The sequence below is a fragment of the Eubalaena glacialis genome, chromosome 1 (genome assembly GCF_028564815.1).
Source record: "Eubalaena glacialis isolate mEubGla1 chromosome 1, mEubGla1.1.hap2.+ XY, whole genome shotgun sequence".
NCBI lineage: Eukaryota > Metazoa > Chordata > Mammalia > Artiodactyla > Balaenidae > Eubalaena > Eubalaena glacialis.
The window spans coordinates 32,494,415-32,521,961 of NC_083716.1; the positions used below are offsets into that span (position 1 = coordinate 32,494,415).

The window sequence follows — 27,547 nt, forward strand, 5'->3', positions numbered from 1 at the left end:
TGTCACTGTATGGAGATGACATGATACTATATATAGAGAATCCTAAAGATGCTACCAGAAAAGTACTAGAGCTAATCAATGAATTTGGTAAAGTAGCAGGATACAAAATTAATGCACAGAAATCTCTTGCATTCCTATACACTAATGATGAAAAATCTGAAAGAGAAATTAAGGAAACACTCCCATTTACCATTGCAACAAAAAGAATAAAATACCGAGGAATATGGGCTTCCCTGTTGGCACAGTGGTTAGGAATCTGCCTGCCAATGCAGGGGACACGAGTTCGTGCCCTGGTCCGGGAAGATCCCACATGCCGTGGAGCGGCTAGGCCCGTGAGCCACAACTACTGAGCCTGCGCGTCTGGAGCCTGTGCTCCACAACGGGAGAGGCCGCGACAGTGAGAGGCCCGCACACCGCGATGAAGAGTGGCCCCCGCTCGCCGCAACTGGAGAGAGCCCTTGCACAGAAACGAAGACCCAACACAGCCAAAAATAAATAAATAAATAAATAAATTTATTTTTAAAAAAACAAAACCTAGGAATAAAACTACCTAAGGAGACAAAAGATCTGTATGCAGAAAACTGTAAGACACTGATGAAAGAAATTAAAGACGATACAGATGGAGAGATATACCATGTTCTTGGATTGGAAGAATCAATATTGTGAAAATGACTATACTACCCAAAGCAATCTATAGATTCAGTGTAATCCCTATCAAACTACCAAAGGCATTTTTCACAGAACTAGAACAAAAAATTTCACAATTTGTATGGAAACATAAAAGACCCCAAATAGCCAAAGCAATCTTGAGAAAGAAAAATGGAGCTGGAGGAATCAGGCTCCCTGACCTCAGACTATAAGACAAAGCTACAATAATCAAGACAGTACGGTACTGGGACAAAAACAAATATAGAACAATGGAACAGGATAGAAAGGCCAGAGATAAACCCACGCACATATGGTCACCTTTTCTTTGATAAAGGAGGCAAGAAATACAATGGAGAAAAGACAGCCTCTTCAATAAGTGGTGCTTGGAAAACTGGACAGCTACATGCAAAAGAATGAAATTAGAACACTTCCTAACACCGTACACAAAAATAAACTGAAAATGGATTAAAGACCTAAATGTAAGGCCGGACACTATCAAACTCTTAGAGGAAAACATAGGCAGAACACTCTATGACATAAATCAGAGCAAGATCCTTTTTGACCCACCTCTTGAGAAATGGAAATAAACACAAAAATAAACAAATGGGACCTAATGAAACTTCAAAGCTTTTGCACAGCAAAGGAAACCATAAACAAGACAAGAAGACAACCCTCAGAATGGGAGAAAATATTTACAAACGAAGCAACTGACAAAGGATTAATCTCCAAAATATACAAGCAGTTCATGCAGCTCCATATCTAAAAAACACACAACCCAATCTAAAAGTGGGCAAAAGAAGATGTGGCACATATATACAATGAAACATTACTCATCCATAAGAAGAAACGAAATTGAGTTATTTGTAGTGAGGTGGATGGACCTAGAGTCTGTCATACAGAGTGAAGTAAATCAGAAAGAGAAAAACAAATACCGTATGCTAACACATTTACACGGAATCTGAAAAAAAAAAGGTTCGAAGAACCTAGGGGCAGGACAGGAATAAAGACGCGGACGTAGAGAATGGACTTGAGGACCTGGGGAGGGGGAAGGGTAAGTTGGGATGAAGTCAGAGAGTGGCATGGACATATATACACTACCAAATGTAAAATAGATAGCTAGTGGGAAGCAGCCGCATAGCACAGGGAGATCAGCTCGGTGCTTTGTGACCACCTAGAGGGGTGGGATAGGGAGGGTGGGAGGGAGACGCAAGAGGGAGGAGATATGGGGATATATGCATATGTATAACTAATTCACTTTGTTATAAAGCAGAAACTAACACACCACTGTAAAGCAATTATACTCCAATAAAGATGTTAAAAAAATAAAAGTGGGCAGAAGACCTAAATAGATATTTCTCCAAAGGAGATATACAGATTGCCAACAAACACATGAAAGTATGCTCAACATCACTAATCATTAGAGAAATGCAAATCAAAACTACAATGAGGTATCACCTCACACCAGTCAGAATGGCCATCATCAAAAAATCTACAAACAATAAATGCTGGAGAGGGTGTGGAGAAAAGGGAACCCTCTTGCACTGTTGGTGGGAATGTAAATGGATAAAGCCACTATGTAGAACAGTATGGAGGTTCCTTAAAAAACTAAAAATAGAACTATCATATGACCCAGCAATCCCACTACTGGGCATATACCCTGAGAAAACCATAGTTCAAAAAGAGACATGTACCACAATGTTCATTGCAGCACTGTTTACAATAGCCAGGACATGGAAGCAACCTAATGTCCATTGACAGATGAATGGATAATGAAGATGTGGCACATATATTCAATGGAATATTAGCCATAAAAAGAAACGAAATTGAGTTATTTGTAGTGAGGTGGATGGACCTATAGTCTGCCAAACAGAGCGAAGTAAGTCTCAAAGAGAAAAACAAATACCGTATGCTAACACATATATATGGAATCTAAAAAAAAAAAAGGTTCTGATGAACCTAGGGACAGGACAGGAATAAAGACGCAGACGTAGAGAGTGGACTTGAGGACACAGGGAGGGGGAAGGGTAAGCTGGGACGAAGTGAGAGAGTGGCATGGACATATATACACTACCAAATGTAAAAAGATAGCTAGTGGGAAGCAGCTGCATAGCACAGGGAGATCAGCTCGGTGCTTTGTGGCCAATTAGAGGGGTGGGATAGGGAGGGTGGGAGGGGACACAAGAGCGAGGGGATATGGGGATAGATGTATACGTATAGCTGATTCACTTTGTTATACAGCAGAAACTAACACAGCATTGTAAAGCAATTATACTCCAATAAAGATGGCTCAAAGGTATTCTGCTTAAGTGGAAAAAACCTAAAGGAAAAATTTAGATCGATTAAAAGCGACCTTGTTTTGAAGGGGAAGAAAAGCCAGATGACAGCAAAGACAGAATTCTTCCTGCCCTCTTCCTTTTAACTTACCCAGCACTGGCAGGCCTAAGTAACACAGCGTATTAGCAATTTGGATAAGAAGGGACTGTAGCAGGGAGAAAAACAGGGTTCTTTATAGAAACTATTGAATATTTACATTAAAAACGTGCTAGACTTATCCCACAAAGGTATATTTCAGTCGTATTAAAAGAGAGGTTTTAGGTTTAAACATACATGAAAAGCAAAACTTACAATTTAAAATAGGTGATTCATTAGCCTTCTTCAGCTTCTCAGTGTCAAAGGAATATTTTAGAAGAGACTGTCTATAAGTAACGTAATCCATTGATTTGCTGCTACACCAAAATGATTCTGCTATTCTCTTTAACTTCATAATCTAAAAAATAAATAGGCAAGTGTAGCTGTGGTCCTGATTCTTCCTGCAGCTTGAAGAGGGGCCTATAAAATATGTCCCACCTCCTTTCATGCAATATGCATCCTTCTATTAAGGACCTTAACCCTCTATGTACTTTACCATGTTGCACCATGCAATGATTCTGCCCACCTTCACCATTTGACTGTTGGTAAAAAGTATATTTTACTCTTTTCCACGAAGTTTGAATCCTGTTTTCTCTCTTATTATAATTAACACTTGTTTCTGCAAGATTAGCAAAATGATGACAATTGATGAATTCTGTAATGGGCACATGGATGTGTATTGCATTATTCTACTTTGTGTTTGAAAATTCTCATAATAAAAAGTTAAAAATAACTTGTTTCTGTTTAGACCTCTCTGTCCAGATGATAATCGAAGAATATATCCTTCAAATGGATTTAACTGCAGGAGACAGAGCAGATTCACACCATATTCTTCACAGGGACTTCCATCTTCATGCGTATTCCTAAAAGATGGTTCACTTGACTAATGTAGAGGTAAAAATCCAAGAGGTACGGAATAGCACAAAAAGTCATATTTTTAAGCTACTGATTATAAATATGTATGCCTGTATATTGACGAGCTTTAGAGAGAGCATTATGATTTACCATCAGAAAAAACTTCAGTTGGTATTGAGTAGTTCACTTTACAAACAGCCCACCATTTACCTATCTTTGCCCCTTTCTCATTGTTACTCGGCCAAAAATCATTTCATAATAGAAAATTTAAGTTGTATGTCAAAAGGCAACTTGTGTTATTACAAAATGAGCCATCTACATTTTTAAAAAATTTTAAAAAATACTCTTAAATAAGAGTATTTATAAATATAAGGAAACTAACAGTGTGGAGTATATATAATTGTTGCTTTTTCAAAATCAGAAATCTAATTTATTGAGGCTGTACTTTTAGTTCCATATGCTAATGAATTGCATTTCTGGTTGTAAACTTTGTAAAAAATAATTTCCTTATGATTCATTTTTTTTCATTTTACAAATAATTCTTGTGTGCATATGGCAAGAGATTGTAGCTTCTACCCAGCTGGCTAGACTACAAAATCACTGCATTTTAAAACCCATCAGAACTCTTTCATCCTTGGTAGAGTGACAGCAAAGAAAAAAAGCTATCAGAGACAAAAATAATAAGAAACCAGCAGAGATTTTAAAGAATCTTTAAAAGTTGCATGTAGGCTTGCATTATGGATCACCTTCCAGATCTTTCTCACAGGGTTCTACCAAGAGCACAGAGGCAGTAACTGAAGGCTAGGGGCAGGGTGAAGAGCTGGGAGAAATCCCTCTGAGGCACACCAGTTCTTCACTTGAGTGCCAGGCAGTGGCTCCCCAAAGGCAGAGGGCAGCACAGACAGAAAACTCCTGAGGCACAGAAAACTGACAAAGGAAGAAACACTTGGGGATTGTTGTGTAGCAGAGGGAGTAAGCTTTGTAAGTGGCAGTCGAGCTGGCCCACTGTGGAACAGGCTGCCAAATGAAGTATGGCAGTCAGGTAGTAGATGGCCACTTACCTGAGAGCCATTAGAAGGAACTCCATGGAATGGTAAAGTAGTCTAGATCTTTGATACCCAAAGTTTGGTCCCCACACAGCTGTAGTGGCATCACCTGGCAGCTTGTTAGAAATGTAGAACACCTCAGCCTCACCCCAGACCTACTGAATCATTTTTTATTAATTAAAATTAAGTAATTTTTACTTCAACAAGACCCCTGGGTGAGTCATATACACATTAAATTTTGATAAACATTACCTTTTAAGGTGCATTCTAATCCTTAAAATTCTACTTTAATAATATGTACAATCAATTCCCATGTAGTGAGCTATATTGAAACTAAATGCATGGTCCAGAAGGAAAAGTTCAATGTGGGTAATCAAAGAAGGCTTCATTGAGGAATCAGGAGTTGATCTGGTCCTTAAAAGCTGGAGGAAGAGGATGGTCATGTCAAGAGATAACATAAATCAGGATACTGATGCAGAAATAGTGGTATGGACCAGCCCATCTGGCAATGGACAGAGCGATTAACTAGGACTGTTACCTTAGTTCCTGCTAAAATACCCCTGAGCCCAACTTTTCAAAAAGAGATAGGTCACATATCTTGTCCCCAAGGAGCTTAACCCAAATACTGAATAGAATGGTCTGAATGCTCTAATGGAGGCCCAGGTAAAGGGCTGTGATAGCACAGGGAAGAAGCAGTTTATTCTGACTTAGAGATTTGGAGAAGACTTCACTGAAGAAGGGTCATTTGAGCTGAGCCTTAAACGTAGAGTGGGGCAAAGGTGCTCCAAGTTGAGCAAATAACCTGAACAGCTCTGGGTAAAGAATCAGTCTACCTTGGCTACAGTGTAAGGAACATCAGAGGGTGGAGTGGGATGTAAGCCTGGGAGAGCTTATAGGCATGGATCAAAGGGCCTGAATATCTGTTGAAGAGTTTGACCTTATTTCCTAGGCAATAGAAAGTCACCAACAGTTTTAGTTGGGGAGCAATGTGATTAAGCCCATTTTTTATAAAGATTAATCTGGAAGTAATAGTTTGGAGACAAGATCACTGTTCCTGATATCAGGTCTCTACTGGGGTGATAACAACAAGATTGTAAAGGGGAATCAAAATGAAAAACGCTGCAAAGGCAGAATGGGCAGGTCTTGGCCAGGACAGGCCCCTGTCACTTCAACATCGATAAAGTTGATTCTGATCTTGGTTACTTGAGGCAGTGGTGGCATTAATCATGATAAAATGCAGGAGGAGGAGCAGGGTTAGGAGGAAAGGTAGAGTTCAGTTTAAGTCATCCTAAATACATACTGTTCCCTATCTAGCTCACATGACTTTCCTCCCCTCTCTTCTTAGAACTTCATTATAAGAAATGATGTTGTTTCTTAGGTGACTGTATCTCACTTCTCATTGACTAATCCATGTTCTCTGCTATTCATCATGCAAAAGGGATATAAAAATAAAAAGTCAACTCAGATGCTGATGAGAGTGGTGCCATCATTATATCATCAATTTAAATTTAGAAATTAAGTTACTTAAAATAGAGAAATGCAAAAAGTACAACAATGCTTTTGCCACATGCACAGTCCTAAATGCCACTTTTGAAAGAGAAGGCTTTTAGAGACATTCCTTTCCCCTTTATTAAAAAATCCATTATACCTGTGATAAAACCAATTATGTTCAGTTGTATTAGGTTCTTGTGCAAATAAAAACTTGGGTAGTTAACTATACGTTGTCCTAAACATATAAGGAAAATAAATAGATGGTCTCTCAGGAAATCTATCATTTTAGAATGTGAGACTAATTTAGGAGCCGCCAGAGCACCCTGATTAAGGCTGTGAAAAAAAGTTGTAATTGATGATGTCATAGAAGAAATGACATTTTTTAAGAGGAATATTCTTTGGCAAGATAAGTAGATTTTAATTTGAAGAAAACATACTTTATGTTTTAGTTAATGAGACGCTGTGGTAGATTGAATCGTTGTGCCCAATGTTTCACGAATTTTCTGTGTTAGAATTAGTTATTCATGTCCTTTGCCACATGACTCTGCCATTCCTCCCAGTGTTTCTCCAGCTTCCTAATGTTGGGCTTAGTCATATGACTTATTTTGGTCAGTAGAATGTGGATGGAAGTGACAGGGGCCTGTCCTGGCCAAGGCCTGAAGAGGCATCCTGTATTTTCTCTCCCTTTCTTGTGCCCCTACCACTCATCATGGGAACATGGCTCAGGAAGCCACCAGACAAGGAGAGTGGGAGATACATGGAGCAGGCCTGAACCAGACCTACCACCGGAAGTAGATATACTAGCTGACTTGCAGACCCATGAACATGAAAAATCAATGTTTATTGTGGTAAGCCACTGAAATTTTGAGGTTATAAGAAATTTTAAAAAATAATAAAACTGGCACAAACTGAAAGAAATACCTGGCTAGTACAGGCTAACTATGAGCAACTGTCATGTTCTAACAAGATAGCAACTATTAGACTCTGAATCAGAGAGGAATGAGACCAATTTCAGTGAAATTCAGCTCATCTTTCAAACTGACAATAAATGAGAATATATTTTAATAGTAACGTTACTATTATATGGTAAACTTTGCTCTGTGAGCTATTAAGAGACTAATCTTTATTTTAATATTCAAATTTACATTTTGACCATAGAATATAAGCATCCAATTATCTTGTATAATCTTTGAATCCAGATTAAATTTCCCAAAGGTCTTTCATCAGGCATCTTGGTCTGAATAATAGGCATCTATGTCTTCACAAAAAAGGCAACAAAACCTGAGGAGTAATGTGAAATTCTGAGCTGGGATGTTAAAAGCTTGTTAAGAATAATGTTAAACTTCATATATAATAAATAATAGCAAGGATGTTATAGCATCTATAGCTGTTCAAAGAAAATTCCCCCCCTCAAGAGAAAGACAAGGTGTTATTGCCTGTGTCTTTTTAGCTTTGAATGTACTTTTAGACATGTGCTATTCAATATGGTAGCCACTAGTCACACGTGGCTATTGAGCACTTGAAATGGAGTGCTGATTAGGATGTGCTGTAAGTGTAATATACACAACAGATTTCAAAAACTTAATATTAAAAAACAAAAATCTCATTAACAACATATATTAATTACATGTTGAAATGGGTTCTAGGTACCTTCACCATAAGCATCTTTGCCATTGACATCTCTGCCACAAGCACTTCTGCAATAAACATTTTCGTCGAATAACTAATTGGCTGTAAGGCAAATTCCCTGTGAAAGATAAAATAACTGGTTGACAGTTTTTGGTTTGACAGTTCGGTTTCAACTGGTTGAAATGTGTTAGCATTTCTTCCAGTTGGCGACATTATTGATGGCTTTATCGAGCTGGCATATGACAGTGATTTGCCCCAAAAGTTGGTTTCTTATTTTGAAACACACTACAGTGGAGGAGAAAGAGGCCAAGGTCCTGGAAAGTGCAGAGGTGAACCCACATTTCCCACACAACTTTGGAACATCTATCAATGGGCACGTGACAATATGCCAAGAACAAACAACAACCGTGTAGAAGCTTTCAAAACACAACACAAAGCTCAGTTACAAAGATGCCTCTAAGTATTTGGAAACTTACATCGCTCTTTACGAAGGAAGAAATTTTAGCAAAAAAGAAAAAGTACGATGCAGAACGAGGAGACAAATCAATGAGCAAAAAAAAAAAAAGTATAAAATGCTATGAATGAAAGACTTGGAAGACAAGTGCTTAGATACAACCCACAAAATAAAATCCGTTATATGCACAGTATTGCCATGAATCAACATACACTTTAAATGTACTCAAATTATTTTATATTTCACAATAAGTCTTGAATTTTGTTATTTGTTTCATTATGTCCTTTTAATTATCCCTCTTTGATTTTCCATTATTTTATCTTTTATGGCAAAATTGCTTTAAAACCAATTATTTGCAGTGAAAATGTTTGTGGCAAAAATGTCTATGGCAAAGATGCTTAAAGCAAAAGTACCTAGAACTGGCAGCAAAACTTGCAGATGTGGTTCCTGGCACATTTTGTTGTGTAAATACCATGACAGCAAAAAAGGCATGCCACTCTGCACTAATGCAACTCTTTCACTAAATTAAACCCTGGGACAGTAATATATGGCATGGCTTTAAAACTCAGTGAGCATCTTTGTGGTGCTACTGGTTAGCATGCTTGGCTAAATGGAAAGGTTGATGGTTCAAGCCTACCACAGGATGGTCTTATCCCCAGCCAATAATTTCTTAGTGATGAAAATATTCTGGAATTAGATATTGGTGACAGTTGCACAACACTGTGAATGTACTAAATGCCACTAAATTGTATATGTCATAATGGTGAATTTTAGGTTATATGCATTTTACTGCAATAAAAACAAAACCCCAATAGATGTGTTGGAGGATACACTTTCCTGACCTTGTGTTGTAACTGTATTTTTCTTCCTGACATGTGTACACCTACCAGATAATATGCCCTGATATTTGAATGCCTATGTATATGTACAGCAGCTTTTTAAATAATCTCTGGTCTGGGTGTCCCACTCTAGCATTTTGGCATCACCCAGGAATATGTGACTTAACCCACATCCCTCTTTTGTCTTGGATTAACTATTGGATTAACTGCACATCCCATAAATTCCTTTGTAAGACTCTTTCGCCCTAGCACACATTGCCTAGACTAGAAAATTCTGCCATGCAAAGGGCAGGCTGGGCATGGGATATGTGTCTGTCTTCTCCAAAGGCATTGGATGGCTTTCTTAATAAATGGGAAACAGGAGAGAGAAAGGGTCTGTAAGACCACAACTGAATCAGTTCCCAAGATTCTTCTTTTAGCCAGGGCAACTTCCCAGCACAGGACTCAGGACTCTCAGTTCTTCTGGATAAAGTCAATATTGTTCTTTTATAAAGCAACTATCATGAAAGGAGACAGGTCTTCAAGACCTACACAAGCACAGAGTACAAAAGAGAAAGGGGGGAGTTTGGAGAGACTCACAAAAGAGACAATGTCTGCCAGGAAGTTCTTGAGGCAGTGGGTGGTAAATACCTCCCATGGAAAGGCTTCAGCAAAAGCCAAGGAAGCTTCATGCTGGTCAAGACTGGCCTTGTACACCACTGTGGAGGAAAGTACTCCCTGGCCAAGTTTTCTTCTCACTCCAGCCAGCAGATTTCAGCTGTTCCTGCTATACCATGTCTTTCCAGAAATACGAAGGCTTGTGAAAGATAAATATGCCTATTATGACCGCTATGACCAGGATCAGGGAGAAGAGGACCATGAGGAAGACGTATGTGGCGTGGGAGAGAGGTGTGGACAGTGGCTCTTCAGATGGGATCATGTTGGTCAGGTTCAGCATGTAGCCCAAAGTCCACCCGACGCTGGTGCTCCGGACCTGCAAACAGTGGGGAAAGGCTGTTGTTTCTGGTCCGAGGATTAAGTGAGCTTTCATGTAACCCTGTCCATAACACTGAGCAACCAGGAAGTGAGAGCACCATGTTCAGTTCTCTAAATGGATTACTTTTATATTCTGAGTTGGGAATATGGCTGCGGGGAAAATGGAGCAGGAGCAAGCGATTAAGAAGGAGAGTGTGGGGCCTCACCACTAAATTCCGGAAATTCAGAGAGGAATTTGGGGAATGACGGCTCAGTTCTCCTGCCTAGAAGAACTTAACTCAAATTAGGCCTTTGGAAATTTGCATTCTTCTTTTGCTGTTTGTGTGAATGTGGGTGGCTGGGGTGGGGAAGGGGGGGCGGATGACAGGAAGCGGGCAAAGGATGAGAGAATAATGACTGTCCCTGGCCTTGGGCATCAATGTCAGGCCCAGGAATCTCATCCATATGAAACCAGGACTTCTTTTATGATTCAACTAGGGAAAAATTGGGGAATAATCCCAGCAAGTCAGTCTTACTTGACGGTAAAGTGAAAGACTGCATATGCATGAGAAAGGATTATTCTTAAATGAAAAAACATTCTCCAACCCTGCCATGTTCCTAGGAATATTTTCAAGTCACCTCAAAATGTATTGAAATACAGGTAGTCTATGAATAATAAAGAATTGTGGAAATGTTTCTATTACATGAGTTGTATGTGGTCACGGTAGGAAAATCATGAAGTACAGATAATCCTAAAAAAGAAAATAAAAACCACCTCTACTTCATCATTCAGAAGTTGCTGCTATTATCATTTTGTGACATACCCTACCAGTCCTCTCTGTGCATGTTTTTCACATAAAAAATGGAATTAAATTGTACGTAGAATTATTCACTTAACAATTCCTTGTAAACATCATCCCATGTCTTTTAAGGGATTTCTGCAACATCGTCACTGACATGAACTGCCTTAAATGTTCATTTTTACTCACTTTGTTCAATTATTTATAAATCCTAGAAATGGAGCAATTGGACAAAATGATGTACATGTTTTAAGGCTCCTAGCACATGTTGCCAAAACAGTCTTCCCAAAGGTTATGCCAGTTTACATTCCAACCAATACCATGTGGAATGCTCCTCTCCCCTAAACCCTTACCAGTACTGGGAATTAATAATTTGTAAAAAGGCCCATGTCCCTTTATGGGGAATGGAACCATATCTGACTGCCTGTGTCAAGGAAGCCTCCAGAGTTAGAGGAGTTATCACTTAAGGTTTAGAAATAATGGATCATAGACTGGAGTTCAAAGAATATAAATCACTAGGTAAATTTGACATAGACATATCTCTCAAACAGACAAACTGTGATGGAATGGAAGGAAGACTGGGATGTTAAAACAAGGAAAAGATTTTAATTAGCAAAGCCAATATTGACAAGAGTGTGATGAAACTAGTATCTTTAAGGCTACTACAGCCCTCTGCTGCCTCAATGCTTCGTTTTGCTTGAAGTCACCGTATTTAATAAAGGGGTAAATTGTTTTTGCCATTAGTGGGTATGGGTTTAAAAGGTAGAGAAACACTGCTCTTGATATTTTTCATCAAGCATGAGTGTGCCCATGAGTCTCGCTGCCGATGTAAATGTTGCTCTATGCCTGGAAACCTTCAGGTAATGCTATGCTAATGCAAAGCTATAGGCTTGCTTCTTTAAGGCTCATGCTAAGCCTGGCTTCTAAGCAAAGGCCCCCATTCACAGCCACTCATCTCGTTCTTCACAGCGAGCTTTCAGATTGGTCAGTCTTGAAGCTACAACCAACAAGGCCTTCACCCCTTGTGACAAACCATGATCATCCCTTCTGGATTCACGAAGGGGCCTTTGAGATGGATGTTGAAGTCAGCACGCAGAATCACTGTGGCTGTTGAAATACTGTTATATTACTTTACTATCTCATTTTTTGTTTTATAAGGGGTTAGTCACTGTTATGTGAGCAGAAAGGCGAGGCTGAGAATGCAAGTAGCCCTCCTTAGATAGGATACCCACAACTGGCTGGTCAACATTATCAGGAGAGCTGGGCACAAAATGCCATCTTGGGTTAGAGGTGAAGTGGTAGGACAGGACATCAGGCCAAAATTTGAATCAGGTTGACTCCTACCTCTTTTAAGCCCAAAGCTGCTTCAGTCACTACCACCCAACCTCCCCCCAACCTAACAAACCTTGCCCATGAAGTGAATATTCTTCCAGGACTCAGCTGTAAAATGATAGCCATTCAGAAGAAGAGCGAGGATGTAGGTGCCAGAAAAGCAGTATTCACTCAGGTACTTCTCCTTCACTTCACCAAAATACATCTGCAGCTGGAAGTGAAGGGAAGAAAACATCATACTTGTACAACAACAGGCACTTCTCCATAGCCCTCATGTTTGCTATTAGAGCTGATCAAGAGAGGAAACTGCCCCAGCTCACATGGGCCTGAGAGTTGGCCCCTGCAGAGAGCTTTGGGAGTGGTGCTGCACTCCTTCAGTGGGTGCAGGGGTTCACAGTTTAGGGTCTGTTAAGGAATCTTTTCCTCCACAGGGTTCTATGAGACACTGATAAGTGTTCTAGGAAAAAAGTAGTTTCTGTGGTCTGATAGGTTCAACAACACTGAATTTTACTACAGTTTGCCATCCCTTGTGAAACTTGAGTTTCACAATCACAGTAGCATATTAAAAACTGTGAAAAATCTTGCATGAAAGAAATCTATTAATCTTTGTTTAACCAGAGTTTTCTGTATGCTCTTGACCAAAGTCTTTGGTTTAGAGCCTCTATAAGCATCTCGAGGAAACAGTTTCATAAACAGCCGTGCCACTCAGTTAGGTCTCTGGACTAGCATCAGCAGCGTCCCCTGAGAACCTGAATCCTCCCCCTGATCTGCCAATGCAGAATGTGCTGTTTAACATGAGCCTCGTACGATCACATACACAGTAACATCTGACAAACACTGCTCTGGAACCCAGTTTCGGAAGCATTTTGCTCAAGAATCCGAGATGCTCGTCTTTCTCCACAGATCACCACTAGCTGCAAAAAGCCTCCCCTAAATGTTTTGTAAAGTGCTGAGGCATATGTGAGCTGCTCTTTCCGAAAGCCCTGAATACCCTTCCTTCATGTTCTAACTCAGACAAAATACTTAGAGAAAATTTCAGATGTCCAGGCTCTTGCACAACCTTCCTTCCTCTGTTGTCAGTGCCCATGAGAACAGCCTTCATTTTTAATTAATTGCATATCTTCAGAATGAAAGCACTGGTCACTTTTGCAATCACTTTTGCAATCTCTCTTACAATCACTCATTTTAAGTCACTTTTGTCAACTTAAAACAGCTGCTGTTTTGAGCCACTCCTAGGTGACCTGTTTTTGTAAATCAGAGTAGACTCCATATCTTTCTCTCACGTCCCTGGAAACTTTCATCAGGAAGCACTGGATCTTGAATGACTCAGTGCCTCAGACAAGAAAAAATTTGTGCTTCAAATTTATGAATAAGTAGGAGATACCTTGGACCTGTCTGATGAAAAAAGGGTCTTACCACAATGGTGTCTGTGGCAGATTCTGTGAATTGCCTGTCTTCCCTGGGGGTTGGGGGAAGGAGTGGGCGACAATGTGCTCAGCTCCAGGAAGTAGCTCATGATGGATCTAGGGCTCTAAGCCAGTCATAAATCCTGCATCCTGCTTTCCCAGCCAGTCCTGGCCAATGAGATGTAAGAGAAAAGACTACTAGGAGATTCTGGGGTAGCTTTTGCTTTCCTATAAAAAGGAACAGATGTATCTGGCGCTATCCTTCTTCTGACCTTGAACACGGCTGTGATCCCTGAAGCTACACCTTGCTTCCATGAGGAAACAGGCCTAATAACAACTGAAGAATGGCTGAGATAGTCAAGCTGCCCACCCCATGCCAGCAACTGCCTACTTCCAGACTTCGAATTAGGTGAAAACAATAAGACCTTTTTTGTTTAAGCCATTGTATGCCAAGTTATCAAGGAATGCCAGTGAACTTACTCTTAATTGAGTGTACCATCTAGGCTTCTCTAACATGTGTGCTGGATCTTGGTCACATTAGCATGACTTGAAGAGCAGACTCACATCCTCCATGCTGTCAAGGGCAGAGAGCAATGGTAACAGATGCTGTTTCTAGTCACTTACCTCTTCCCAAGGCCGAGAGCAGAACTTTTCCAATGTGTTAATCATCTTTTTATGAGTTGACTGTTCCTCTGATGTAAGGTTTAAAAACTCCATCACATAGTAAAAAGCTGAAAATGCCTGCAAGAGAAAAATGCTGAGTTTGGTGCAGTGTCCAACACAGAGGGACACTGATTCACTCTCCAGAAGGCCTAATGAAAGTGCCTGGAAATCTCTGATGAGTAAATTATGGATCAGGTGACATTCCATCCCCAACAGTTGCTTCCTTCCTGGAAGGGGGTCACTTTGCTGCTGACATGCATTTCTGAGCCATCTGGTAGCTAATTTTCTCCATAATTTTAATGGGAGAGTCAGGGAGAAAGAAAGATGGGGGAAAAAGAAGATAAGAGGAAAAGTTACAAAAATCCCATCTTTAAAAAACTATGTATTATGTATGAATTTTTAAAAATAAAATCTGGAAAATTCTATACAAAGGTAAATAACAGGAGTGATCTCTGGCAAAATTATAAGGGGTTTTTTTCCTTTTTATTTATGCCCTTTTTTGGCCTATTTTTATAATGTACATGTACTGCCTTCTTTAAATAGCCAGTGTTTATTTAACAAATATTTATTGCAGGTCTATCATGAGCTGGGCACAACTTAAAAGTTTTAAAAAATCATCATCATCATACATGAGAACTATGTAAAAAGTTAAATAAACAAATGAGTAAAAAAGAAAACATTCTAGAGAAATGGAAATAAAAATAAAGTAACCAAATGGGACTTAATCAAACTTAAAAGCTTTTGTACAACAAAGGAAACCATAAACAAAACAAAAAGACAACCTATAGACTGGGAAAAAATATTTGCAAATGAGGTGACCAACAAGGGATTAATTTCCAAAATATACAAAGAGCTCCTACAGCTTATGAAAAAAACAAAGAACAAAAAACAACCCAATCAAAAAATGGGTAGAAGACCTAAACAGACATTTCTCCAAAGAAGACATACAGATGGGTGACAGGCACATGAAAAGATGCTCAATATCACTAATTATTAGAGAAATGTAAATCAAAACTAAATGAAGTATCACCTCACACCAGTCAGAATGGCCATCTTACAAAAATCTACAAACAATAAACGCTGGAGAGGGTGTGGAGAAGAGGGAACCCTCCTACACTGTTGGTGGGAATGTAAATTGGTGCAGCCACTATGGAGAACAGTATGGAGGTTCCTTAAAACAACTAAAAATAGTGTTACTATATGATCCAGCAATCCCACTCCTGGGCATATATCCGGAGAAAACTCTAATTCGAAAAGATACATACCCCCCAGTGTTCATACCAGCACTATTTACAATAGTCAAGACATGGAAGCAACCTAAATGTCCACCAACAGATGAATAGATAAAGAAGATGTGGTATACATACACAATGGAATACTACTCAGCCATAAAAAAGAATGAAATAATGCCGTTTGCAGCAACATGGATGGACCTAGAGATTATCATACTAGATGAAGTAAGTCACAAAGAGAAAACAAATATCATATGATATCACTTATACATGGAATCCAAAAAAGTGATACAAAAGAACGTACTTACAAAACAGAAAGAGACTCAGAGACATAGAAAACAAACTGACAGTTACCAAAAGGGAAAGTGGGGGGAGGGGGAGGGGTAAATTAGGAGTTTGGGATTAACATATACACACTACTATATATAAAATAGATAGACCCAGCTCTACCAACCACCAGTCCCTCCCATCAGGAAGCTTGCACAAGCCTCTTAGATAGCCTCATCCACCAGAGGGCAGACAGCAGAAGCAAGAAGAACGACAATCCTGCAGTCTTTGGAACAAAAACCATGGTCACAGAAAGACAGACAAAATGAAAAGGCAAAGAACTATGTACCAGATGAAAGAAAAAGATAAAACCCCAGAAAAACAACTAAATGAAGTGGAGATAGTCAACCTTCCAGAAAAAGAATTCAGAATAACGATAGTGAAGATGATCCAGGACCTTGGAAAAAGAATGGAGGCAAAGACCAAGAAGATGCAAGAAATGTTCAACAAAGACCTAGAAGAATTAAAGAACAAGCAAACAGAGACGAACAATACAATAACTGAAATGAAAAATACACTAGAAGGAATCAATACCAGAATAACTGAGGCAGAAGAATGGATAAGTGACCTGGAAGGCAGAATGGTGGAATTTACTGCCACAGAACAGAATAAAGAAAAAAGAATGAAAAGAAATGAAGACAGCCTAAGACACCTCTGGAACAACATTAAACTCACCAACATTTGCATTATAGGGGTCCCAGAAGGAGAAGAGAGAGAGAAAGGACCCGAGAAAATATCTACAGAAATTATAGTTGAAAACTTCCCTAACATGGGAAAGGAAATAGCCACCCAAGTCCAGGAAGCGCAGAGTCCCAGGAAGGACAAACCCAAGGAGAAACAGGCCGAGACACACAGTAATTAAATTGACAAGATTTAAAGACAAAGAAAAATTATTAAAAGCAACAAGGAAAAACGACAAATAACACACAAGGGAACTCCCCTAAGGTTAACAGCTGATTTCTCAGTAGAAACTCTACAAGCCAGAAGGGAGTGGCATGATACATTTAAAGTGATGAAAGGAAAGAACCTGCAACCAAGATTACTGCACCCTGCAAGGATCTCATTCAGATTTGACAGAGAAATCAAAGCTTTACAAACAAGCAAAAGCTAAGAGAATTCAGCACCACTAAACCAGCTCTATAATGAATGCTAAAGGAACTTCTCTAAGTGGGAAACACAAGAGAAGCAAAGGACCTACAAAAAAAACCCCAAAACAATTAAGAAAATGGTAATAGGAATATACATATTGATAATTACCTTAAATGTGAATGGATTAAATGCTCCAACCAAAAGAAACAGGCTCGCTGAATGAATACAAAAACAAGACCCATATATATGCTGTCAACAAGAGACCCACTTCAGACCTAGGGACACATACAGACTGAAAGTGAGGGAATGGAAAAAGATATTCCATGCAAATGGAAATCAAAAGAAAGCTGGAGTAGCAATACTCATATCAAATAAAATGGACTTTAAAATGAAGAATGTTACAAGAGACAAGGAAGGACACTACATAATGATCAAGGGATCAATCCAAGAAGAAGATATAACAATTATAAATATATATGCACCCAACATAGGAGCACCTCAATACATAAGGCAACTGCTAACAGCTATAAAAGAGGAAATCGACAGTAACACAATAATAATGGGGACGTTAACACTCCACTTTCACCAATGGAGAGATCATCCAGACAGAAAATTAATAAGGAAACACAAGCTTTAAATGACACAATAGACCAGATAGATTTAACTGATATTTATAGGACATTCCATCCAAAAACAGCAGATTACACTTTCTTCTCAAAGGCACACGGAACATTCTCCAGGATAGATCACATCTTGGGTCACAAATCAAGTCTCAGCAAATTTAAGAAAACTGAAATAATATCAAGCATCTTTTCCAACCACAATGCTATGAGACTAGATATCAATTACAGGGAAAAAAACGTAAAAGACACAAACACATGGAGGCTAAACAATACATTACAAAATAACCAAGAGATCACTGAAGAAATCAAAGAGGAAATCAAAAAATATCTAGAGACAAATGACAACGAAAACACGACAATCCAAAACCTACAGGATGCAACAAAAGCAGTTCTAAGAGGAAAGTTTATAGCAATACAATCCTACCTCAAGAAACAAGAAAAATCTCAAATAAACAATCTAACCTTACACCTAAAGGAACTAGAGAAAGAAGAACAAACAAAACCCAAAGTTAGTAGAAGGAAAGAAATCATAAAGATCAGAGTAGAAATAAATGAAATAGAAACAAAGAAAACAATAGCAAAGATCAATAAAACTAAAAGCTGGTTCTTGGAAAAGATAAACAAAATTGACAAACCTTTAGCCAGACTCATCAAGAAAAAGAGGGAGAGGACTCAAATCAATAAAATTAGAAATGAAAAAGGAGAAGTTACAACGGACACTGCAGAAATACAAAGCATCCTAAGAGACTACTACAAGCAACTCTATGCCAATAAAATGGACAACCTGGAAGAAATGGACAAATTCTTAGAAAGGTATAACCTTCCAAGACTGAACCAGGAAGAAATACAAAATATGAACAGACCAATTACAAGTAATGAAATTGAAACTGTGATTAAAAATCTTCCCACAAACAAAAGTCCAGGACCAGATGGCTTCACAGGTGAATTCTATCAAACATTTAGAGAAGAGCTAACACCCATCCTTCTCAAACTCTTCCAAAAAATTGCAAAGGAAGGAACACTCCCAAACTCATTCTACGAGGCCACCATCACACTGACACCAAAACCAAAGATACCACAAAAAAAGAAAACTACAGACCAATACCACTCATGAATGTAGATGCAAAAATGTTCAACAAAATACTAGCAAACAGAATCCAACAACACATTAAAAGGATCATACACCATGATCCAGTGGGATTTATCCCAGAGATGCAAGGATTCTTCAATATACGCAAACCAATCAATGTGATACACCATATTAACAAATTGTAGAATAAAAACCATATGATCATCTCAATAGATGCAGAAAGAGCTTTTGACAAAATTCAACACCTATTTATAAAAACTCTCTGAAAGTGGGCAGAGAGGGGACCTACCTCAACATAATAAGGCCATATACGACAAACCCACAGCAAACATCATTCTCAATGGTGAAAAACTGAAAGCATTTCCTCTAAGATCAGGAACAAGACAAGGATGTCCACTCTCACCACTATTTTCAACATAGTCTTGGAAGTCCTAGCCATGGCAGTCAGAGAAGAAAAAGAAATAAAGGGAATACAAATTGGAAAAGAAGAAGCAAAACTGTCACTGTATACAGATTACATGATACTATATATAGAGAATCCTAAAGATGCCACCAGAAAACTGCTAGAGCTAATCAATGAATTTGGTAAAGCTGCAGAATACAAAATTAATGCACAGAAGTCTCTTGCATTCCTATATACTAACAACGAAAGATCAGAAAGAGAAATTAAGGAAACAATCCCATTCACCATTGCAACAAAAAGAATAAAATACCTAGGAATAAACCTACCTAGGGAGACAAAAGACCTGTATGCAGAAAACTATAAGACACTGATGAAAGAAATTAAAGATGATACCAACAGATGGAGAGATATACCATGTTCTTGGATTGTAAGAATCAATATTGTGGAAATGACTATACTACCCAAAGCAATCTACAGATTCAATGCAATCCCTATCAAATTACCAGTGGCATTTTTTACAGAACTAGAACAAAAAATCTTAAAATTTGTATGGAGACACAAAAGACCCCGAATAGCCAAAGCAATCTTGAGGGAAAAAAACGGAGCTGGAGGAATCAGACTCCTTGACTTCAGACTATACTACAAAGCTTCAGTAATCACAACAATATGGTACTGGCACAAAAACAGAAATATAGATCAATGGAACAGGATAGAAAGCCCATAAGTAAACCCACACACATATGGTCAACTAATCTCTGACAAAGGAGGCAAGGATATACAATGGAGAAAAGACAGTCTCTTCAATAAGTGGTGCTGGGAAAACTGGACAGCTACATGTAAAAGAATGAAATTAGAACACTTCCTAACACCATACACAAAAATAAACTCAAAATGGATTAAAGACCTAAATGTAAGACTGGACACTATAAAACTCTTAGAGGAAAACATAGGAAGAACGCTCTTTGACATAAATCACAGCAAGATCTTTTTTGACCCACCTCCTAGAATAATGGAAATAAAAACAAAAATAAACAATTGGGACCTAATGAAACTTAAAAAGTTTTGCACAGCAAAGGAAACTATCAACAAGACGAAAAGACAACCCTCAGAATGGGAGAAAATATTTGCAAATGAAGCAACTGACAAAGGATTAATCTCCAAAATATACAAGCAGCTCATGCAGCTCAATATCAAAAAACAAACAACCCAATCAAAAAATGGGCAGAAGACCTAAATAGACATTTCTCCAAAGACATACAGATGGCCAAGAGGCACGTGGAAAGCTGCTCAATATCACTAATCATTAGAGAAATGCAAATCAAAACTACAATGAGGTATACCTCACACCGGTCAGAAGGGGCATCATCAGAAAATCTACAAACAACAAATGCTGGAGAGGATGTGGAGAAAAGGGAACCCTCTTGCACTGTTAGTGGTAATGTAAATTGATACAGCCACTATGGAGAACAGTATGGAGGTTCCTTAAAAAACTAAAAATAGAATTACCATATGATCCAGCAATCCCACTACTGGGCATATACCCAGAGAAAACCATAATTCAAAAAGACACATGCACCCCAATGTTCATTGCAGCACTATTTACAATAGCCAGGTCATGGAAGCAACCTAAATGCTCATCGACAGAGGAATGGATAAAGAAGTTGTGGTACATATATACAATGGAATATTACTCAGCCATAAAAAGGAATGAAATTGGGTCATTTGTAGAGATGTGGATGGACCTAGAGACTGTCACACAGAGTGAAGTAAGTCAGAAAGAGAAAAAGAAATATCGTATATTAACGCATACATGTGGAATCTAGAAAAATGGTACAGATGAACTGGTTTGCAAGGCAGAAATAGAGGCACAGATGTAGAGAACAAACGTATGGACACCAAGGGGGGAAAGACGGGTTGGGGGGTGTGGGGGTGGTAGTGGGATGAATTGGGAGATTGGGATTGACCTATACACAACTAATATGTATAAAATAGATAACTAATAAGAACCTGCTGTATAAAAAACTAAAATAAAATTCAAAAAAAAAATTTAAAAATCCATTCATCTGTCAACATCCATCAGTAGACCTTTAGGTTGTTTCCACACCTTGGCCACTGAGAATAGTGCTGTAATGGACATTAGTGTGCTAATATCACTTCCAGATCCTGATTTCAATTCTTTTGGATAAACACCCAAAAGTAGGATTGCTCGATCATATGATAAATATATTTTTAATTTTTTGAGGAACCTGCATACTGTTTTACAAACTGGCTGCACCCACACTATACAAGGGTTCCATTCTCTCCACATCCTCACCACACTTGTCTTTGGCTTTTTTGATAATAGCCATCCTAACAGGTATGAGGTGATACCTCATTGTGGTTTTGATTTTCATTACCCAGATTATTAGTGATGTTGAGCACTTTTAATATACCTGTTAGCCATTTGTATGTTGTCTTTGGAGAAGTGTCTATTCAACTTTCTATACCATTTTTTAACTGGGTTATTGTTTTACTTGGAATTGAGTTGTTGGAGTTCCTTATGTATTTTGGAAATCAACCTCTTATCTGATACACAGTTTGCAAATGTTTTCTCCCATTATGTAGGTTGTCTTTTCACTCTGCTGATTGTTTCCCTTGCTGTGCAAAAACTTTTTAGTTTGATGTAGTCCCAGTTGCCTATTTTTGCTTTTGGTACCTGGGCTTTTGCTGTCATATCTGTGAAGTCATTGCTAAGACCAATGTCATGAAGCTTTTCACCTATGTTTTCTTGGAATTTTATAGTTGCAGGTCTTGCGTTCAAGTCTTCAATCCATTTTGAGTTGATTTTTGTGGATGGTCTAATCATATATTTCATTCTTTTGCATGTGGATATACATGGTTTACCCAATACCATTTATTGAAGAGACTGTCCTTTCCCCATTGTGTATTCTTGGCACCCTTGTCAAAGATCAGTTGATCATGTATGTGTGGATTTTTTTCTGGACTCTATTCTGTTCCATTGGTCTATATGTCTGTCTTTAATGCCAGTACCATACTGTTTTAATTATATTAATTTTAATTAAATGTAATGTAATGTAATATATTTTAAAATCAGCAAGCGTGACACCTCTAGCTTTGTTGTTCTTTCTCAAGACTGTTTTGGCTATTTAGGGTCTTTTGTAATTGCAAATGAATTTTATAATTTTTTCTTTTATTTCGGTAAAAAACACCACTGGGATTTTGATGGGGATTGCGTTGAATTTGTAGATCACTTTTGGTATAATAGTATGGGCATTTTAACAATGTTAAGTCTTTCATGAACAGAGGATGTCTTTCCATTGTGTCTTCTTTAATTTCCTTCATCAGTGTTTTGTGGTTTTCAGTGTACAAGTCTTTCTCTGAGGGACTAAGTGACCAAACAGAAAAGCTACCAGGAGGAACTCAAGGCTCCTCCATGCTTTTCCAACTCTGTGTCCCTACCTTGATTGGGGAAATCACATTCAAAGGCAAGAAATTCCACCCCCAACCCCCAACCCCCAACCCTGCCAAGTCAGAAGCGTTTGTCAAGCTTGAAGGTGAGAATTGGGCCATGTTCTCCCAGGAGGCAAAGGTTTCAAAAAAGTTAAAAAGTAAACACAAAATAATATATTCCTTCTCCTTCAGATGTACTGCAATACTTCCCAGCAATGTCTGGAATGGAAAGGGCCCTTGGCTGTTCCCAGCATCCCTGGCCACCTTCCTCCCTTCTGTGGCACCCTCCTTTCTCTTCCAGCAGCTAGATCCAAGGCAAGGGACTTGGCTCAAAAAAGTCCAAGATGGGCAGCCAGTGCCAGTTCAGCTATAGGGCATCCAGGTGAGAGTCTAGTTTGTTCTGAATTTGGGTTTGGAGCCAACAAATGACCAAGTATTACTCTGCCATCATTGTACAGTCATGTATTTCCCTCAGGAAACTGGAGGGGCAGGGAAACTGCAGGCTGGGCCATGGTTAAGGTAAGCCAGGATCCTTGATTCTACCCACTGCTGTTTTCCAGAGACAAAGGGAATGAAGAGCTCCATATAGCTCACAAATGGCAAAGCCAGAATTTAAGCCAGATATGATTACTACAGGGCCTGTGCTCTCTCCAGGAAGTTCTTTCTGTGACTTTGGGTTGGGCCAGGAGACCTTGGGAGAAACTCTTCTGCTGGGGTTTGAGAGGGGAGTAGAATCTCCTTCCTTACATGTTGATCTATTTTTCTGAAAAAGGGAGAAAGAATGTGAAGGTAGACAAAAGCTCATTGTTTCTTTGAATGATATCTTAAAGTGATTAAGTGAGATAATGGATCTATTAGTCAATAATTGGAACTCAATTGATGGTAGCTAACTTAGCAGTGTACTAATAAACTATGATTACTATCATTCTTGGTCTCCAAGACCGAAATATGACATTTGAATAATGACTAGATCAAGGGGCACCTCTTCTATTTCTGCTCAAATATTTTATCTTATTCTGGAAAATCAAGAAAAGAAGGGATTTGGAGTCAGGATTCAAATGGTCCCCCAGTGCTTCAAAATGTAATGAAAATGATGCTATCTTCTTGTTTCCTTGGGACTCCCTGAGTTTCTACTTCCTAAGTGTCTTTATAGAGGAAAATCCTTACCCAAGACATCTAACTGCTGCTTCTCCTTCTTCTGACATCTGAGAAGCCACCTGTGGCAGATCCTAATGGGTGCCTACCCAACAGCCAGCCCCCATCTCCTGGATTACAGATTCCTGATTATACCTAGTAGAGGAAAGCAGTTTGCTCAGGAAGACTCCCCAGTTTCAGGGGATGAACAATGATTAGTCTAAACCAACATAGTAACCCATTCCCCTTTATCATGGATTGGTTCAGAGGTGTGCATTTTACCAAGTTCTGGCCAGTGGCATCTGAAAAGATGTTTGTTGGCACTTCTGCAAAGTTGGAGAGAGATGTATGTGAGATAAACTTCCTTCTTTCCTATGCTGGCTTTGCATGTGAAGACATAATGCTTAGAGCAATAGCTGCCATCTTAGCACCACAATAAGGCCAAGAAAATAACTGAAAAGTTGAACCCAAGGCCTGACATAATTAAGCTAAAGAACTAACCCTGAATTATCTACCTCAAGGCTTATTACCATGTGAGAGAAAAATAAATCCTATTCTTTAAACCCTTTGTAGGCACATGTTGTGTAATTTGCAACCAAAAACCATTGTAGCAAATATATCATCATGTCACAAACTTACCCCGAAATTCCCTTGGGGGGGTGGCAAGAAAATCCCATTGAAGGAACAGCTGGAGTAAGGGCAGTAACTGATGTTAAAGAGTTGAAGGATGCTTCGCCGGCATTGTCGATAGTTTCCAGTGCCACGGATTTCAAATTCAGGGAATGGAAGAAATGGAAGAGTCGCCTCAAATCTCCTGGTGCAGGGAGCCTCATAAAGGTCACTCATGTTCATTTTCCTCCGGTATCCAGAGTGAAAGCATGGGTCACGGATGGTTCCATTTGTACCCTGAATAGAAAAATCACTTGAAGGCATCATGTGCAAATGCTTTGAGTACAAAAGCACCAGTCTGACTTCAATAATGTGCAGCAATTGAAAAATGGCCAGGCACTCAGCACTGGCATCAATATGCCCCTGCTCTGCCTTTTTTACCCTTGGGTAACAGTCATATTTGTATAACAGGCACCAGAAGTGGTATCAGATGTAAATGAACTTTTGCTCTTCATAGAAAGCTAATAGAGTTGAAGTTGGGCCCAGAAATTCCATTAGCTTGGAATGGCCCCTAGCGCTTAGTACTAATCGCACAGGTCAGAAGCAGATTCACAAGGAAAACTCTCAAGGCTCTCAAAATTCCAAGCCTAGGGTAGTTCTCTGGGGGTCTGCCTATATCCCTGGCCCTACCTCCAAGCCAAAAAGCAAAAGCTCCAAGAGCTGGAAGTGCCTTAGATCATTTGAGGCAGGAGTATCAAAATGATTTTCAACCCACAACCCAGTATGTTCAAGAGAAGTAAAGGGGCTGCTGTGGATGAGAGGCTTAGTGGAACCTTAGGGCTCACTAGGCGTCTCTCAGCAGCCCCTCCTCCCATGGCAGTCATCTTATTGATAGTGTTTCTGAGAACCAGAGAGCGAGCTTTGGAGGAAAGCAGAGAACTGGTTGTCCCTTCAGTAGAGACAGGGAACAGCTGGATTTGACATCCTTGCTCTGTGTTTGTCAGGATGTGCTGGTACTTGCATGATTTTGAGTATGTTTAACTTTTCTCGCCTTCAAAACGCAAAAAGTGTCTGGGGACAAGATTTGAAGTGTTGATCAATAAACTCTGCATTTTCCCTGAAGTTTTTTTTCTCCTCCTCTCCAGGTTGTTTCTAACAGCCTTGTTTTCTGCAGTTCGTAGGAAATGGAGATTGAAAAGTGGGAAAGAGCTTAAAAACTGTGTGCGCACGCACACGCACACACACAATACACACACTACTGTAGCATGTACTTTTCATTGTCAGCCCCACAGCGGTGAGAAATTTCCAAAGAAAGGATTTGAGTCATGTCCTTGGAGACAGTGCAGTAAACAAACATAGGAGGTGGTGTCTGGATGGGACAATTCACAGGGGTTGACCAGATGTAGTTAGATATCCTGCCTGAAAAGGTTCGGAAAGTACAGTAACCAACTTCAGACCAGTTACTGAAATAGAAAGAGAAAACAAGGACGCGGGGGCTGGTGGCCCAGTTGTGGGGAGGGTGGTCTGGATTCAGTTACACTCGCCTGAAGATCCTTGGACAGTTTCTGCAAGAGGGCTTGATCCTTCCCATAGCACAAGAAGCTGTGTGTGTATACACCGTAGTTCTTGCCATAGAGACGAAAGTGCAGAGCGGTGTTAGAAGACTCAGTCGTTTCGTTTCGGGGCACAAAAGTGATTTGTGTAGAGGCTCCCCCAAGGTCTAAAGCTCCATAGGTTTCCTGAGTATCGCCTTCACTTGGTTTCAGGTTAAACCAACTCAATTTCTGAAAGACAGTACAGTCACCAGTGGTAGAAGGATCTGGACATCCCCCTTTTCATGCTATTTCTTGGACTCAGGGACTTCCTAAGGCAAAGGAGCAGGAGGATAAGGGTGAAACAAAGCTCACCAGAGGTTCCTGAGTCTGCATCAGATCAACAGCAAGAGAACAGGGGCTTCAAAGACATAGCTCAGACTGCAGCAACATAGGAGCAGTTTACAAACACGAGATCTGGGGCCAGAAAGACTCAAGTTCAAATCCCTACTCATTGGCTTATTAGCCATGTGACCTTGGGCAGAATAATTGCCTCCTCTAGGCCTCGATTTGAAGCTCTAAAATGAGAGAACACCTCATATGGTTATTCTGAAGATTAAATCAAACAGTACATGAAAAGTGCTTTGCATAGCACAAGACACATGGCACTAGGGAAATATTAGCTATCTTTATTTTTAATGATAGACTTAAAAAATTTTTTTCTATATCTCTGTATATGGCTTCCTTATTCTCCAATAGTGAGAGTTCTTGTAAGAGAATTATACCTCTGGTGACCCCTGCAAATGTGAGGGTAAATTAATTTGTTCATTTATCCATCATTCATTCTGTCTAGTGATCCAAGTACTGCCTGAGATATCAATGGCATTGACCCACAGGGAGCCACCTCCATGGATGCTGTGAGACAATCACCTGAGTGAATCTGCCCAGCAGATAGTTGATAGTAATCCAGCCATAGGCACCTTCCTCTTGGCCAGTGATGATTCTGGCACCCTGGAAGTCAAAGGGGTAGCTGCTGATGCTGTTTGCCACCGCAGCCAGGATCTTGTCTGCCAACCGTTCATTTTCCATCCTGCACAAAGAGCTGAGGTTACTGGTTTTGTTTGAATAACTATGACTACCCATTGCCGCCAGAGCTTCCAGCCAGTTCTCCTAGGAAGTGAACCATAAACTCACTGCAATAAACAGAAGGATGGAGATCCCCACACATGGTTGTCTGAGGAGCCCTCCTTTGGGGAGAAGCATAACTACTCTTTCGGCCCCTCTTCTCCAAACCCAGATCCTTCCAATCCCTACATAGGTTGGTCCTCTTAAAATACCATTTTGATTGTTGTTCCCTGGCTCCAAGAAATTATCAGAGTAATTTCAATTGCTGTGGAGGTGGTAGCTGGATATTGTTTGATCACCAAGCCTAGAGCTGATGTGTGCTACATTAGCCATTGCCGGTGGCTTCAAGTTGCTTACGTAGCCTCAAGGCTCTGCTTGAAGTTTTTAATTAGGGCTCTAGTAGACAC

General features: G+C 39.5%; 1 protein-coding gene across 4 annotated transcripts in view; it reads right to left on the minus strand.

The window, feature by feature from the left end:
- Positions 1-7,478: 7,478 nt before the first annotated feature.
- Positions 7,479-27,547, minus strand: part of ENTPD1 (ectonucleoside triphosphate diphosphohydrolase 1) — a 116,232-nt gene continuing 96,163 nt past the window's right edge. For 3 of the 4 annotated variants that reach the window (XM_061168879.1, XM_061168774.1, XM_061168959.1), the window contains exons 5-10: positions 26,946-27,105; positions 26,028-26,267; positions 24,514-24,780; positions 14,488-14,604; positions 12,531-12,668; positions 7,479-10,344 (exon numbers count right to left, since the gene is read on the minus strand). In XM_061168879.1, the coding sequence (XP_061024862.1) occupies positions 10,138-10,344; positions 12,531-12,668; positions 14,488-14,604; positions 24,514-24,780; positions 26,028-26,267; positions 26,946-27,105 (1,129 nt within the window). In that variant the 3' untranslated portion in view covers positions 7,479-10,137. Of the gene's footprint in view, positions 10,345-12,186; positions 12,233-12,530; positions 12,669-14,487; positions 14,605-24,513; positions 24,781-26,027; positions 26,268-26,945; positions 27,106-27,547 lie in introns of those variants that run through there. The other variant, XM_061168847.1, reaches the window with a different exon arrangement.